The sequence below is a fragment of the Pezoporus flaviventris genome, unplaced genomic scaffold (genome assembly GCF_033815535.1).
Source record: "Pezoporus flaviventris isolate CSIRO_AGI_PZ_B2104156 unplaced genomic scaffold, CSIRO_AGI_Pfla_v1 ptg000041l, whole genome shotgun sequence".
NCBI classification, from domain to species: Eukaryota; Metazoa; Chordata; class Aves; order Psittaciformes; family Psittacidae; genus Pezoporus; species Pezoporus flaviventris.
The window spans coordinates 4389335-4406110 of NW_026892589.1; the positions used below are offsets into that span (position 1 = coordinate 4389335).

Here is a 16776-nt window from a genome sequence, read left to right on the forward strand (position 1 = left end):
CAACTCTTGTTGTAAGGGCTTTTTCCCAGCATCCTTCATCCATCACATTCACCTGCCGCTTCCAGAGCGAAAGCCTCACTCTTTCTTTCTCTTCTTTTTCTTCTTCACAGCTCCTGGCAACACTGAGTTCTCTGGGTGACTGCAGTCCTGTCTCTCATGCTGTCCATTTGCAGACACCAACTGTGGCAAATCTTTGCAGATCTCATCACACTCTGCTGGGTCTGTTATTGTCTCCTGAATATTGTTCTCTCCCCTAATTTTCTTTTTTTTCTTCTTCTTCTTCTTTTTTTTCTGGCTGTGCTCTACATAACCCCGACTCTGATCCTGGCTGGAATCCTGGCACAGTGCAGGAAAAGCACTTTGCTTCATAATGTCTGTGGCTGACACAGCAGCCTCTTGGTACCTTTGCCACTCTTGGTCACTGTCCATCTCACTGGAAAGGCAGCAAAATGAAAGGAAGTTACATTAAACTTTTGCCTTGAATTCAACCAAAACAGACAGAATAATCTGAGAACACCTGATAAACACACAGTGCCTCTGGGACTCCGACAGCTACAGTTATCATTGAACCAGTTTGAAGGCTGACATGTTCTTTACACATATTAGGAGGGGAAAGGACATACCCCATAAACACTTCTAATTCCCCAGCACTAAAAAAAACAAACAAAAAGAATCTGCCCTAGTCAAATGGAGGAGCCAAAGAGACACTTCTCAAGCTTTTCAGCTTCCTATTCCCTTATGAGAGTCCCAGCTGCCTCTGAAATGTGGGCTGCAATTGTACTTAAAGAGCAAAGGAGCTGACACCACCTCACCTGGAGCTAGATGGCTGCCTCCTCCTTGCTGCAGGGCAAGGCTCTGATTTCCCACAGTCTCCTGGGACAGATGAGGAGAAGAGGCGAAATCCTAGAATATGTAAAGGGGAATTTCAGCCATGACATAAAACAGAAGTGAAAGCAATCATCAGCAATCTCCCTGGGAAGCCTCACTGCTGCTATTGTAATGCTATAGCATTTGACAGCAACTACTTGGGACTATCTGGGAGGACGCAGGGCACAGAGATCAGAGCTTCAAAGTAACACAAACATCAACAGGAATTCTTCTACTGCAAATGCTTATTAGGCAGATGTGTGTACAACCACCAATGGACAGGATCTGTCTCACTTACTTAACTAACAAGGTCACAAAACAGCCACAATGGCTGTGACTAAACTCACCATCATCTGCAGAGTCAGACTGCTGCCCAGAAGTTTGTGAGGATCCTGATGAGTCCTTCAGGACAGTGATGAAACTAAACAGAAAACCCCAGTCAGGCCTTGGACAGGTTTGTGCAAACTGAGCTAAAGCTGGGTATTTCCAGGAAACAGGCCTACAGGGAGATGTTACACAGCATCTTACTTTTTAATTAGGAAGTGAAGCTGACCCACCTCCCTGCTTTCAGGGCAGATCATTCCTTCTCTCCTGAGCGACACATGCCACAGGAATGACTTAAGAGCAGTGTTTCTAAAGCCAACATTAAACACCAGGAATTCTAGTTCTCCAGGCCCACGCTGACACAGTAAAGACAGTGGCAGCCCAGTCTGAAGCATAGTGCCAGCAAACCCTCACTGAGGAACTGGTTTAGGTCATAAGAATAAATTGGAGATTCTCACACCAGCCTTTACATGATGCAAACGCTAAAGCACCTAAATTCTTCCTTTTCCTCTCTACAACACACTCACTGCAGAGGCAGAGACAGGCAGTGGGAGTCTTCTACCAGGGGGGCACAGCATATGGGCCAGGTTAGTGTACAGAATATTGGAAATCTGCATTAAATACAAGCATTAAGAAGACAGTAAGAGAGTTTCTCCTCAATATCCAGGCTGCACTCAGATCTTTAATTTCCTGGGTTTAGCACACAAAACCATCAGCGTAGTTGGCCCACAGATCATGGTCGCTCAGTGTCACATGCTAATACCTGTCTAGCATCGCTCCCAGTTTCTTTGCTACATGTGCTCTGAACTCTGGTGTTGTCTGTAGCTCGTTTCCATCCTCTTCATGACCGTTCAACTCATGCCTGTTTAAGGTAAGAATAATGATTATCTCTTTCAAGGCAAAGAACATCTGGTGCTCTCACCCAAACAGGAGATAAGGGATGGAAAATTTCCTGCGCTCTAGTAGTTAATTCATATGTAATAGAGGAGACTGCTAAGAAAGATGGGAAGTACCTCAGTAGTAACAGTTCAGTTTCCAAGAGAGCTAAACATTATTTACCCATCTCTATCACAGTTAGATGACTTTTCTCATTGAAAGAGCCAACAAAACCAAATCATATCAGGATATCCCTTCTCTTGCATGTAGTTCCTGGGTATGTTGCCGTAATTCATACGACTATGAACTGTCTCCTGGGTTTTGTTTAGCTGCCTGGGCGACAGACTTTGAAATTGAGCTTACAGAAGTGCTGCAGACTTAGACAGGACAGCACCACCTCCGCTCCAAGGCTCCTGGTTCAGCGGCTGCTTTCCCACCGATGAGTATTTGCCTTTGCAAGTGCAATGTTTCACAAAGAAAAGCCTTTTTTGTATCTGTAACTGTTCTAATTCCTCCATGGGATGCTTGCGGAGTTGGGAGATTTCAGACAGCTGGAACTAATGCTGTTAACTGACAGCAGATCTATATTCCCTTGCTATTAACAACTATTAGGTTCAAGCATAATTTCAGATTCTGGTTGGACCAATTCCCAAAACAGCACTAAGTATCCCAAGGTGTTAGCTGTAAGAAGCACAAATACAACACAAGTTAACCTTTTCTGCAGTGAAACATAAGCCTGAAAGCAGGAGTAAAAATACCTTAGGCTAGGCTGAGCAGGCTGCTGCTGTAACCGATCCCTTTTAAAGCCACCTGGCAAAGGAAGAAGTAAAGGCAAGTTTAAAAGACCAGGGGCCAAGACCTCTTCAAATCCTTTTCTGGCACATGTGACTTTATAGCACAGGAATCACGGTGGTAAAACACTGTGGTAAATCAGTTACGATGGAAAGGGAAACTTCCCACCGGCCGCGCTGTAGCAGACACCTTCCAGGGAAGGGGCTGGGGCTCTGCCCCGGCAGGAGGCCGCGCATCGCCGGGCCGGGCAGGGCCCCCTTTTGAGGGCCCCTCTCGGCTCCCTTGTGCGCTGGCGGTTTCGGCACCGTAGCAGAGGTGCCCCGCTTGACCACTGCTCCCCCGGGACAACCCCGGGGCAGGAGGAGCTGCGAAGGTGCCCGGCCCTGACAGGCGGGGAAGGAAAGGAGGGGCAGGACACGCCGGCGGGACAGCAGAGCTCCGCTGGCCGACAGCCCTCACCACCGCGAGGCTCCGCCCGCACCGACGCCGCCGCCTGCGCAGCGCAGTCCCAGGCAGCCTCCCGGAACCGCGCCGCCGCCTCGCCGCTGCTGTCCGAGTCCGAATCCGTATCCAGACCCGAGCCACCCCTGGGCGCCGCCATCTTGAAGGCGCGACGGGCGCGGGGCACGCTGGGTGCCGTAGTCTGGGCGCGGGGCACGCTGGGGGCTGTAGTCCATCGGGGCAGGCTCCGACAAGATGTCTGCGGCCCCGGGTGGTGCGGGTTCTGCACTTGCTTGTAAAGCAGGCGGCGGGAAGGCTGCGCTCACAGGACAGCTCTGTGCGCTGCAGGCCAGGCCTTCCCAAACCCCAGGAACCTGGGAACGGAAGGCAGCGCCAGCAGCTGCGGGTCGCCCGCAGGAGCGTGGGATTCCGTGACAAAGCAGTACGAACGCTCAGTGTCTGGGGCCGGCGGGGCTGAGAAACCCCAGCACGGCGAGGAGACCCGGGATGGCTGGGCTTGTGCTACTGGGAGGAGCGGAGCTGGCGATGTGGAAGCGCCGCAAGCAGCCGCGGCTCGTTGACAGATCCATCCGGTGCTGAGCAGCCGGCTTCCACGTGTGGCGCACGGGAGAACAGCTCCGTGTTTCTCAGCTGTAACAGCTCACACACAGACGGTGAAATACACACCAATGACAGCGCTTTTGTGTGCGCAGAGAAAGAAAGCTTGGCGTTAAAGACTCGGGATGTAGAAAGATCGAGCAACTGTAATAAAATTCTCAGCACTTTTTGTGACATCTCTGAGATTTCACTGCTCCAGAAATGCTGTCAGCCCTCAAACTGACATTCTCATGTCGGGGACAGCACACAGATCTTCTAAGCATAAGACAGGATGGGACCCATCGGCTGTAGCAAGTGAGAAAACATACCAGACACACAAGATTCATTAAATATGTAAAATGTATTAGACAAAAAGCATCAAATTCCCTCACCTCTGGCAGGGGAAAGAAAACGTGCATCTCCTCTGCCTGTGCCTTTTGCAACTGCTTCATACGTACATTTGGAATGACAAGTTCCAAGGATAACAAATTGGCATTACCCAATCCAAAAAGGCATGACATGTTTAAAACCTGAAGGCTGCATGGAGGATATTCTCTTCAGCGCTCTTAGCCAGCTTGCCTTGGTGGATCTTGCCTCTTGCCTTGACTCTTCCAGCCACCTCCTTCTAACTGGCTGTCAGAGGCACGGGGATTTCTGCAGCAGACTGTGACCATGTTTCAGTTTGACAATTTGCCTTCACAGATGTCAAGCACCAGATGCTTCAAAGCTTGTTCTACTCGAGCAGATCAGGCAAAGTTCAGTGTGGGCCTGCTCTGAAGTATGGCAGCTCCCAGAAATAGGATCCAGAAAGGAGCAGATGAATGCATGTCACCTACCAGAAATAGCTGTATGGTCTCCCACCTTTCTGGTGTGGTACTGAAAACAGAGCAGGGAAATGAGCAGAAGCACTTGGAAATGGCTCTTGCTGAACAAAGGCAAAAGGCCAGATAGGAACTCTGTCATGTAGAAATTCCAAGGGTTTTCCCAGATGTAATTTAATCCTGAATTAAGATACCATTGTATCCAAGATACAAGTAAATCCAGGAGTATTGATGAGAAAAATAGTGATAAGAGGATCAAGGACTTGGATTCCTGATATATGTATGGCTTCTGTAATTAAGGATTTTAGGAGAGGGGTTGTGTGTACCATAAATATCAACATTATGTTCGACAATTGTATGACTTAGATGATGAGAAAGGGAATAAATCAAAGTGATTTACCCTCATGCACATGATGAGAATGAACTGGCAACCAGGGCACCAGGTCTTTCTAACTCTAAGCGGTTATAGGCTACCATCTACACTTTAGGAATAAATATTACAATTGTCACTGGGCAGTGCCAATATTCCCTGGCTATGTTGTCATGGCAGTAACTGTGTCTCTTTTCAGATTGCTTTGGTTATCCTATGACACCCAGACAATAGTGTTCTGAGCATTTCTTGCTCTGTTATAATACCAAAAATCAACTTTTTTTTTTTACTTTATATACTGAAATTCTTCTGACTCCAGACATACGTGGTCACTAGTCCAAGCCAGTCCAAATTTCACAAGCTCATCTTGGTTTTAATCAGCATCTGGAGGATACCGCTTGTACCTCTGGGGCCTTGTTAACTTCTGATTAATCGGATACTACACTGAGATGCCAAATTTTTGCTTGCATGCTGAAACTGTGCCAAACTGTGCTGCTTTACTGCCTTGGGACAAATCAGAGAGCAAATACACTGCCTGTGTGGGTAGGACACCTTTACACCATGTGTCCTAATGTTATACCATAATCATAGAATCACAGAATGGTTTAGGTTGGAAAGGACCTTAAGATCATCCAGTTCCAACCCCCTGCCATGGGCAGGGACACCTCCCCACTAGACCATGTCACCCAAGGCCTCATCCAACCTGGCCTTGAACACCGCCAGGGATGGAGCACTCACAACCTCCCTGGGCAACCCATTCCAGTGCCTCAGCACCCTTACAGTAAAGAACTTCCTCCTTATATCCAATCTAAACTTCCCCTGTTTAAGTTTTAACCCGTTACCCCTTGTCCTGTCACTACAGTCCTAATGAAGAGTCCGTCCCCAGCATCCCTATAGGCCCCCTTCAGATACTGGAAGGCTGCTACGAGGTCTCCACGCAGCCTTCTCTTCTCAGATACTATCTTCATCTTCACCTCAGCTACAAATTTGCCAGTGTGATACATCAACATGGATAGCAATTTCAGCTGGGCTGCTGGATGACCACTTTGAGATGGGTTCTGCCAAGCCTATGTGCTACTGAAAGCAGTATGAAGGCTCAGAATAGCTGGGTTTATGTTATCATTTCCTGGCACACGTTCAACCTTCACACTAGAACTCTGGAGTCTCAGGTCACCTGTGAGCAGACAGGCCTCAGCCCTTGGTCTCTTTCTGATAGGCACTAACCTCCCTCTACTGCTTAGCTTAACTACTCACTTGTAAGGCTCACATTTAGTGGGAGACCTTGGTTTAGGATACACCAAGTCTCCACTGTGTAAAACAACAAGGAATTTTCTGCTGGTTTCTGCCTTGGTGTCCAAGAGGTGCCTTCTCGGTCACCTCTCTCAGCTCTGACCCACTCCTGCAGACACCAAGTCCCCTCCTCTCCCTCCCTTTTGTCCCTCTCCCCATCTGTGGTTTCTGACAGCTGTGTAAATACCTTGGATCGAGCTCTCTGTTCCCATCCTGGGAATGCTCCTCTGTTCAGATCCTAGCGCTCTGCACACACATTTGCACAATTCATTCCCCTCAAAGCTGCTGCCTTCCCTCCTTCCTTGGGTCGAGCCCTTGTCGTTGGCAATACGAAGCTCCCGCGTCTCTCAGAGGCAGCCGCTCGGGCACGGCCCCCGCACCACCTCACGACGAGCAGCACAAAACTGCAACAGAAACAGAGCAAGCGAGGGTTACGGCGGCGGAGGCCGAGCCTGGCCCGAACGCATCGCGGTTCGCACCGCACCACTTCTCTCGGTGAGGTCACAACGGGCCCGGGGAGTCGGGTCGGGGGGCTCGGGGCCAGGGCGGGCAGCCCGGCAGCTCTGACCGGACCTTGCCCGGGAGCCGCGCTGCCACCCGGGGCACCCCGCGCAGGGCCCAGGCGCCGCGGCCCCGTTTCCAAGGCACCGCCCCACAGGGTAGCCCCTGGCAGGCGGAACGCGGCCCCACGGCCCGGCGCGGCGGCGGGGAGCCCGGTCCCTTCCGCCAGGGCCGGGCTTCCGGGTGATCAGGTGACGGCGGCCGCTGGCAGAGGAGCGGCTCCGCGGCTCGGGGCTGCTGCGGGGGAGCAGCGAGACCCGCCGGTGAGCCCAGCCGAGCGGAGCGGGTCCGGCTGGCGGGGAGGGTGCGGGGAGCCGAAGCCGGGCGGCGGTGTGAGGGGAGCGGGCCGGGGCCGAGCCGTGCCGTGCCCCGGGGCCGCTGGAAGGCCGGAGCCGCCTGCGCTCGGTCGAGACGAGCGAGCCCGGTGTGCGCAGCCTCGCTGCCGGAGCTCCGGCCGGGGCTGGCAGCGGCAAGCAGGGCCCGGCGCCGCCTGCGAGGGGTTTCCCCCCGGAATCCCAAGTTCAGCGGCCTGCAGGCGCCGGAGCCCCGGCCCGGGGCAGCGCCCGGCTGGATTAGGGACACGTCGGGCTCTAGGTGCGGCCGCAAAGCGAGAGCTTCGGGTACGTGCCATTATTGTGCTTTTTTCCTTCTTAAACCATACCGTAACTGCTGTATCTCCGCGTTGTGCTGCTAGGCGGGTTAGCCCACTGGAGGGGTGTTTAATGTTTTACATAACGCCCAAACCAGGAAAACGCTCCGGCAGTATTACCCAACTGGTTGTATCAGTTTTTTTTTTCTTTCCTTTGGACTTTATGAGGTAAGAGGATAAAATCTTTGTCTAAAGATTAGTGCAGCATTTTCTTGCAGTCTATAGTGTACCGAATGGCTAAACCAAAGAATTCCTTCAATCGCTTGGGGGGTTTGGTAGTTTGTAACAATGTCTCGCATTGGTGCCGTGCATTGAATCCTCTGAGCTGCCATAAGGGCCTTTCAGCAGGGCTCTTATCCTGGAAGCAGTAACTGTAACACACGTAGGTTGCAGAATCCCAGGTAATGAAATGAGGCCAAGCAAGGGCACGCTGGTCTGTAGGGCAAATGGCTGGTTTGGCAAGTGCCGGTGATCACAGGAACGTGTACACTGGGACCACTTGATGGCAATACTGAAAAGTGGGCAGGTGATGTGGCACAGGTTATAGGAGGCGGAAAGATGGACTCAGAAACTGCTTCTGAAGCGTTAAAATGTAATATGCTTGGGGGGGCAGAATAGAGTGAAAAGGCAGTGAGAGATAAATGTGTATTTAATGATTAACAGGATGGCTTCAGTCCTGTATTTGTTAAGAATGTCAAAAAATGACTGTCAAGGAGTAAATGTAATTTCTTCTAGGCACTGTCAGCAACTGTCAGCTAAGGTTACCTGTTCATTTTACTTGAAGTCCAGGTAATAGTTTAAGGGTGAGATTGTTGTTAAACTTATGAGAGGGTGTATTTATATAAACTCTTGAGTAATGTTTTTAGATTTAGATGGAATTTCTGATGTTAATATTCCTTTGATAAAATTTGTCCTGTGTCTGACAATGACACTGGTACTGTAGCAATAAGAAACATAACCCGTTGAGTTTTCCTTTTGATTAAAATGGCAAAAGTTCAGAACCTAAATCAGCCCTTGAGACAGAAACAGATTAGTTTTAGATTATTTCTGTTTCAGTAATCCTAGATAGTAAGATTCATTAGGAAAGAAACATGGAAGTGTCTTTCTAGTGCAATTTTACATCCAGTAATGCTCTTTTTTATTTCATTGTTATGTATTAGAACACCTATCCTACAATTGCTTCATAAATTAGAAGTTAATGTCATCTGTGTATTCCCTTTCTGTCTTTCTGGGGTTGATCTATTGTTCACCTGCTTTGTTTCCAGTGGGGTTTTTGTATGCTTTAACGGTGGTGGAAACTCCCCCATTGTGTCTTCAAGTGTTTCTCTTGTGTTTTTAGTCAGGTCAAGTGTACTTTGGCAAATACAGTCATTTCTCATTTGCCAAGTTTAGGAATGTGATCTTTTACAGGAGCCACTCAGCTCATTTTCCTGGTGTGCAGTTTCTCCCACTGGATTTATAGATTCAATTTTTAAAGTATTTGAGTAAAATTTCACTTTTGCTGCCTGTTATCTATACACAGCACATAGACTTTCCTGCACTTACTTCTTTCATGGGCCTCCCGTGCTCTCCATTGTGAAACTTTCAGGTCCCAGTGTGCCATCTGCTTCTCAGAGCTCCAGTTTCACCACCTCTTTCATCCATGATTATTCTTTATGCGACTTGGTGGGATTTGTGCTGGTTCCCTTAACAAGTATCTTCACTTCCATGTCTTCTTCATGCTCCACAGGGCTTCTTTTATTTAGGAAGACCACTTCAAAATGGGTTCTTTGTTGTTTAACTCTTCATCTGTTGCCACTCTTGATTCTCGAATGCAGTAAATGTCAGTGATTCAGTCACTGTCAGAACAACCTGTTGGGATAGCATAGAGGTCATGATTTGAAGGAAATAAATAGCTAACATAAATGGGTTTTAAATAACAAAGATACTGTTTTCTTGTAAATTTCTAAAGAGCAAAAAAGCAGGAAATAAAAAAAGAGAAGATCTTTGCATCCTTGCGTTTAGATCACGGCTGATTTTTATATCCTTTCTCTTGTTTTGTTTGCTGCTCATCATGATGTGTCTGGGGTTGATTTGGAGACCTGATGTAAAGGATGAAGGTTTACAAACCTCAACTGGCATCTCTAAATTCTGTTTACTTAACACCAAAATTTATGATATATCCTGGTGTACTCACACTCTTCCTTCTGAACTCTAAATCAGAATGAAAATGGGGTTAGTTTGGCTTGTTGCGTTGGTTGTTGGTTTTCTTTTTAGTTTGTGGCTTGTTGGGGGCGAGGAGGGGGTGCCTCCTCCAAAAGGTTTTGTCTCGGAGCTTAAGTGTAGTTCAAGTGACATTTCAACAATTTTGAGCTTGTTCTCCATTCAGAACAAGTTGAATTTGCAGCTGAACTTCAGGATTCACAGACTATGCTCACAAGTGACACAAAATATGATTACCAAGTGTAAGTTTAGTCATTGATGCTGTTTCATGCTTGCTGCTTTGTATATGTGCAGCGTGATTTGCAGCTGAACAGCCCCCAGCAGCACGTGTTATGTTAAACAGTTTTCCACGGAGCTAATGTCTGAGAGGGCTTTTCAGAATAAGGTTATTTTATTGTTGTGGTTTGATACATTTTTGCTATTGTAAATTGCTTATATCCTAATAGGTCTTTGGGCTCAGTCAGCCTATGAAGAAATAATTAGGAGAGGATCCCAGTACAGCCTAAGGAATGGCCTGCTTCCGGGACAGTAGATTCATTATGATCTATGTTCATTATGCCTATTATGATTCTTCTGTCTCAGCCATCTGTATTCCATTACATTACTATATTCCTATGGATTTCTCTATCATCTTTCTTCAAAACTTAATGATTTATTAATATTTTTTTTAAGTTACTAAAAGACAAGGAATTTATAAGTAGAAGTTTGTGAAGGTACAGATTTTATCTTTTTTGATGAGTCTCCACATTTCTGGTGTTAAATATATGGAATTTAATTAGGAAAAAAGGCCTTCTTTCCACATTGGTTTTAAGGACAGAAATTCATTCATTCTGGTAGTAAGGATGTGTGAAAATTCCAAGTCTCTTTAGCTTATAGTTTGTGGGTTGGCAGCACTCCCATCTGCCTTGAACTAACATGAGGTGTAATTTTATACAATGAACTGCTACTGGGTATAAAGGAAGTCACACTGTGAAATGCTAAGAGCAATGTGTGTACAGCATCTGTGAATACAAAGTCACCCTTCTGGGACACTGTGCAAAATGATGTAACTGAGTGAAAAAGCTCTGCAAAAATACATTTCACTGTTGTTGTTGAGCATCTCCGCTGCAATACCATAATGAGGCTCGAGTATGATTCTTTCTTGACCACACAGTGGGATTGTACTGTATGAAAAAAGCTGTTGACACTAATAGCTAGAGTTGCTGAGGTTTTATTTTGCTGCCCTGCACCTGTGCTTCAGCACTGCTACAAAGAGGGGACACTAAGGAAAGCCTTTAATGCTTTGGGGGTAAGTTTGCCAAGAAATTCTCTTCTGAAAAATTCAGGTCACCCTTTTAAAATGCTTAACTGTTTGTGTGCTTGCTAAAAGTTGAGATAATCACCGTTTCTTTCTTACAACCTTATCTAAGTATTCATATCCCTGCAGCAGCAACGTGATGTCAGGTTCATGAAATGCACAGTGGAGTATTCTAATCTGTTTTGGTGAATTAACTTCTGAAACTACTGAAACCTCTTAGTTCCTGGATTAAAAATCTTGTACTGGTAAAAGTATTCGTTTCTGGAAGTGGAAATGCCTTGGGCTGAGCCTCAGAGGTTTAGGTACTGTGGAGTTTGCATTTCAAGGAATTAGAGTGTGGAGGTTGTTCTTTGATAAAGATGATGACGTTAATGAGAACCCAAAGCATGTAAGTAAAATTAAAGCACACTGAAGTAAATTTTTACTACTTCTGAATTACTTCCAGATTAGAAATGTTTGATAGTCATATCAACACACTGCTGTGATAGCAGCTGTATACTGCTGATGAGACAAATCATGTACTAGGCCACCTTTGCTTGCCATTATTATCACTGTTATTCCAGATTAATGAACGTTGAACTTAAAAATGCTTGAAGTCAGTCTGTCCAGATTGTGAATGGCTTTATGATTAAATCCTGTTTCAGACTGCATCCTCCTTTATGACTGGCATTGAAGTTTTGGAGGAGTTATGACCATATGAGCTCATTTATGAGAAAACACAATGGGTTTGTTTTGTCTGTGGATCTCAGTTGCTTATCAGTAACTTTAAAACAGAGGTCACGTATCAGCCAGGTCATACTACAGGGCTTAAAGTAGCTTAGTTTGTCAAAATACATCTCTCTTGGCTATGTTAAACTAAGCCCATCAACAACAGGCTTCAAGTGCTTCTTAGATAAATCACTCCCAGTTTGGAACAGGATGAGAATGCAATGTTATAATCAAGAAGTTGTTTGGTTGTTGGGTTTTTTTTCAGCCCCTTCCTACTGCTTGGATTCCAGCAGGAGAATTTTCTTGACCTTGTGTCTGGGTAGTTCTTGAAGATGGCCAGCAAAGGACCCACGACTTCTACATCAACAAAGAGCTCCAGTACTGGAGGGACCAGTGGCAGCAGTAGCAGTAATGGTGCTGGGGACAGTACTAATCAGGACAACACTTTTGAGTGTAACATCTGTTTAGACACTGCCAAGGATGCAGTTATCAGCTTGTGTGGACATCTCTTCTGGTAAGTACTCATCCCCCTCAGATAAACCAGAACACTATCTGATCATGTAAAAGCCTATGCTTTTTATAAATCTAAGACATCAAATAAAATGGCTTGTATAAAATTAGTAAGGACCATAGGTTTGGTTTAGGAGGGGCCTGGGTTTGCTTCTCAACTGTTTTTCTTTGCTTGTGTTCCAGGGAGTGGGTTTCTTGCGTCTTAAACTTCCTCAACTTCCTGTACTTCTGGGTTATTTTGTAAAACAAACAAACAAGCCCCACATAAGACAGTGTTCACTGACACTGCTTGGTTATGCGTGCTATTTTGTGCTGTCTGGTCTAGCACAGATATCTTGTTCAGACCTAAATTCCTTTCTAAGCTGTGCATACCTAAACCTGCATCTGACATTAGGTTGTAGAGGCCAAATTGTAGTTCTCATGCTTCCTATAAGCTTGCTCTTTTTCCCTTTGAAACCATAAAAAAAAAAAGATAAAAAGCTTTTTACCTGTGGGTTTCTCTTTTCCTGTGGTCTTGCGGTTGTAACACTGCCTATTCAGTTCTTTGGTCTGACGTTGGAATGTATCACACAAACACAAGAAGTGTGCAGCATTTCTTACGTGGGTAACTTGGGCTAGAACATACTCTTTCTTGAATGTTAAGAAGGCATTAAGGATTGACATGGCCAAATGGGGTTTTGGGGGGGGTTGTTTTACAGAGTAGGCTAAATTGTGCTCTTTTTTATACAAGAGGCCTAAAAGAGCATTTCTGTATAAATGTATGTAATATCTGATAAATAAGGTTCTTACTGTAGGAGATGGAAAATCACTTGATGATGGTATGTTAAGATAAATTATTGTACAAAAGGATGTGAAAGAATGGAACTTTAAAAATCAGCAAGTGTCTGTCTGAATAGTGTTGTCAAGACTGCTTGTTGCCATATTAATTTAATCTTAAGAGTAGTTCTGTGTAAAGGGGATTTCTCTGCCCTGAGCCACTGGGTCTGATCTCAATACTTGACCCTGCTCTGAGCATTGGGTTGGACTGGAGGCCACCTGGAGTACCATCCACCTGGAGGTATTCCATGATTTAGTGAACACGGCTGATGTTTTACCTAAATCTCTCTTATTTACTTTAAGATCCTGAAGGATCTTTACTGATTCCTTCCTCATTTGCATCTTAGCTCAGGGATGTCTTTTCATGGTATTAGAAGAGAAAATTGTACAGTAAACACCAAGATAAATTAAGCCTCTGTATGGGCCTTTGGTATGGAAGAGGGCCCAGGAATCAAAGGAGATATATAGAAAATCACATTAGCAACTTAGTTAGATTGCATAACCTGAAAAGACCAGTGGAGATCCATCTTGGGCTGTGCTTTCAATTATTTTAATGGGAGGTTATGGAACTAGCCCAGCTGGATTCCAGGATTTTGTTGTCTCCAAGCTGTGCTATCTGTGGTACACTATACGTCTGTCAGATCCACTTGTCAGTAACTAATTCTGTTTTCCCCTCTCTTTCTGCTCTGTGAACAAATTGTCCTGGGAACGCTCACAGTTGGCCTTGTTTACACCAGGTAAGACAGGTTTCCTTTTACTTTGTCTTTCATCAGCTCCTGTTACTGAATAAAGCCCGCGGTTCTCTGGAGTATGCCCCTCTTTTCAAATGCTCTATCTCTCCAGGGCAATCACAACCTGCTAATGCAGTTTCATACACAACACCTTGCAATCTGCTCTTTTCAGCATTGCATCCCACTTTTGAGTTTCTTAAATACTGGGTATTCCCAATTTTGCAGGAGAATTACTGTAGGCAGTTCACAGGGATTTACTTTGCAGGCTTAAGTGCTGAATGTGCTTCTCTTGGAATATGTAGTGTTTTACATTCTGGCATCATTACAGAAAAGATAGATGAAAGGAGGGTATCTACACTTGGCCTATGCAGGATTGTTGGTTCTGTTTATTTCTTCATATTTTACTTCAGTGCAGTTCTGAATGTGTACACATCAGCAAGCGGTTCGTACCAGAACGACAGCCAAAATGCCAGCTCCAATCTGGAGAGTACTTGGCACTTAGTAAAATGTTTTGCTCCATGGCTTTCTGAGAAATTGCTGAAGTGTCTCTGCCTGGCTGCAGATGAGGTTTGCATGTTGTTATTTACATGGTCCTTTACTGGGTTTCTTATAATTTACTTTCTTTTAGTGGCTAGAGACCAGGCCAAACAGACAAGTGTGTCCTGTATGCAAAGCAGGAATCAGTCGAGATAAAGTTATTCCTCTGTATGGAAGGGGTAGCACTGGGCAGCAGGACCCCAGGTAAGAAACCTAAGTACAACTATTTTTGTGTGAAAACTAAAGATGAAACTTTAGTTTAAGGTCTTAAGATGAGATTGTCAAAATAATGGATTCACAATGTGAAATACTTTGTTAAAAGACAGATAGAACTGCCATTTCTGCCTGATATTTCTGGCCTGGGTTTGCACACCTTATTTCTTGTTCAGCTGGCAACTTGTTCTAATTGGGTATTAATTGTAAGTTACAAGTGTCAGGTTGCAATGAATGTTATCTGACTGGACAAACTTACCTAAAATGTTCATTTCCTCAGTTTCTAGCCTTTGCAATGGGACTTTGTTATTCAAAATGCAGTATCTTGATTCAGTGATGTGATTCATAAGCTGGGGGATCTATTCACTCACACACTGCCTCCAGCTCTGCTGCAGCATGGCCCTATGTTTGTTCTGGTTTATTAGCCAGGCTAGTGCAGATACTCTTGGCACATATTAGCACTTGAGCTAATTTCACAACTTCCTGCAGAGAGAAAACTCCGCCACGACCCCAAGGACAGAGACCGGAACCAGAGAACAGAGGGGTACGTGAAAAAACAAGCTCGAGCAGATAAGTTGGTTTTATTGGTGGTGGGATTTATTCATCTTGGAGGATTTAGTCATCCTGTGTGAGGATCCTAAGGCTCACAGCTCTTGCTCATCCCTAGCTTGTTCACAAATAATTGCTAGCTGCAGTGTGGCAGAGAGCTCCATTCCCATAGTACTCTAGCATCCCAAAGAATGGGCTAACTTGAATTGTGCTTCAGAAGAACAGACCTGTGTGGCATCACTGGAAATGCTCTTCATCCCTGATTGCTCTCCATACACAAATACAAGGAACACTTTGCTTTGAAAATTCTGTGTGGAAATGAATTTCCATCAGACTATACCTGCCTTGGAAATGTGTAATCTATGTGTGAACACAGGCTTTTGGCACTGACACCTGCTTCTAGCATTTCTATGGGATGTTATTGTACCATGGCATTACAAGCATAAGAATTCAGCTATCTGTTGGATACATGTTAATACAAAGAGGGCTCTGTGGTTTTGTTGAGGAGATTACATAGAGTGAATGTGAACAGCAGCTGGCATAGGTTGAACAGACATTGGAGTAGCCAGCAGGACAGACCACGGTGTTCTTTAGCACAATGGCAGTGAGCATGACCTGATGAAACAATTGCATATTTCTGTGTAACTCAGCCTGGGATCCTTGGGGAACATTTGTATACCTCATGCTTCAAGCAAACAACTGCTGGGAATGATTAAGGAGCATTTCTGTACTGAATGCATTGGGAGCTCAGTTGTTCTTTCTCGCTGGGGAGTTGCCTTCTTATTAAATCACCTGCTATACCTTGTTTGAACCTTTTAGCTGCTGCTACCATAAGTCAAAGTAATCTGGCATGAAGACAGTGATGCTGCCCTCCTGTTTCCTGAAGGCAAAGCACCTGCCATGCAGAGTGCTTTGCTGTCCCTGAGAGTTAATGGCAAAATGCTTGAGGAGAGTCATAGTCAAAAGACTAACTCAAGTCAAAGATCAACCCAGAAATGTCTGGCTTTTATTATGATCTCAAAGGTCTCTTCCAACCTAGTTGATTCTGTGATTCTGTATGAGTGAAATCACATTTGTCCTCCTACTGTTTGGAGGTGATAGACCAGAGGGTTTTTCAGAATTGCTATCACTGTTTTAATTCTGTGAGGAGACGACAGTGTGCTTTACACACTGTGGATTACAGAACGTGGCAACTCTGAGCTCTCCACAGTTTTTGAACATGATGTGACTGCTTAGACTGTTATAGTTTGCTCTCAAATAGTACACTGCTTGTATATGGTAGGATTCATCTTGATTCAGAAGACTTACCTTTTGACTTGATGGGGTATCTTAGTCTGGATCCCATAGGGGTCAATGTTGTTGCATTGTAACTCTTCCTTTTTTCCTCCTTTCCTTATGGCTGGCATTCCTGCCCCAGATGACTTTATCTGCCACCTTAATTAGAGTGCCCCCGGTAATTTTTTTTTTATGGTTACTGTTCCTCTCTATAATGCTCTTTGCATCCCACTGGCAATTTATCACCTCACTGAATGCTTGAATTATACACGTGTATTGTGAGAATCAATGCAGCTTATTTTTTTACAATGCCTTTCTTGCAGCTATAGGGCTCATACCTATTAATACAG

The 16776-nt window shown here is 45.3% G+C and overlaps 3 protein-coding genes and 1 long non-coding RNA gene across 10 annotated transcripts in view; 1 reads left to right on the forward strand and 3 right to left on the reverse strand.

Annotated features, from left to right (window-relative positions):
- Positions 1-6900, reverse strand: CUNH12orf43 (chromosome unknown C12orf43 homolog). Of its 3 annotated transcripts, XM_061465875.1 has the most exons (7): positions 6863-6880; positions 6566-6782; positions 2826-2877; positions 1955-2053; positions 1215-1366; positions 813-903; positions 1-433 (listed from the first exon to the last, which is right to left on the reverse strand). In XM_061465875.1, exons 2-7 carry the CDS (start codon positions 6588-6590, stop codon positions 76-78), a joined length of 777 nt encoding a protein of 258 aa, XP_061321859.1. In that variant the 5' UTR covers positions 6591-6782; positions 6863-6880; the 3' UTR covers positions 1-75. The 3 variants fall into 3 exon arrangements, with proteins under 3 accessions (XP_061321859.1, XP_061321860.1, XP_061321861.1); XM_061465876.1 differs by having other exon boundaries at positions 1215-1288; positions 6566-6900; XM_061465877.1 differs by lacking the exons at positions 6566-6782; positions 6863-6880 and adding an exon at positions 3319-3486 and having other exon boundaries at positions 1215-1288.
- LOC133275648 (synapsin-1-like) lies at positions 6880-9191 on the reverse strand. Its single transcript, XM_061465674.1, has 2 exons — positions 9134-9191; positions 6880-7529 (listed from the first exon to the last, which is right to left on the reverse strand). Exons 1-2 carry the CDS (start codon positions 9189-9191, stop codon positions 6880-6882), a joined length of 708 nt encoding a protein of 235 aa, XP_061321658.1.
- RNF185 (ring finger protein 185) overlaps positions 7043-16776 on the forward strand; it is a 14178-nt gene continuing 4444 nt past the window's right edge. Inside the window, exons 1-6 of one of the 5 annotated variants that reach the window (XM_061465892.1) lie at positions 7043-7202; positions 12061-12309; positions 13840-13858; positions 14481-14593; positions 15092-15146; positions 16569-16604. In XM_061465892.1, the coding sequence (XP_061321876.1) occupies positions 12128-12309; positions 13840-13858; positions 14481-14593; positions 15092-15146; positions 16569-16604 (405 nt within the window). In that variant the 5' untranslated portion in view covers positions 7043-7202; positions 12061-12127. Of the gene's footprint in view, positions 7203-7227; positions 7560-12060; positions 12310-13839; positions 13859-14480; positions 14594-15091; positions 15147-16568; positions 16605-16776 lie in introns of those variants that run through there. The other 4 variants (XM_061465894.1, XM_061465895.1, XM_061465893.1 and 1 more) reach the window with 4 other exon arrangements.
- The window catches only part of LOC133275769 (uncharacterized), a 20158-nt gene continuing 12737 nt past the window's right edge, over positions 9356-16776 (reverse strand). Inside the window, exon 3 of the long non-coding RNA XR_009745678.1 lies at positions 9356-9439. This is a non-coding gene — a long non-coding RNA (uncharacterized LOC133275769). The remainder of the gene's footprint in view (positions 9440-16776) is intronic.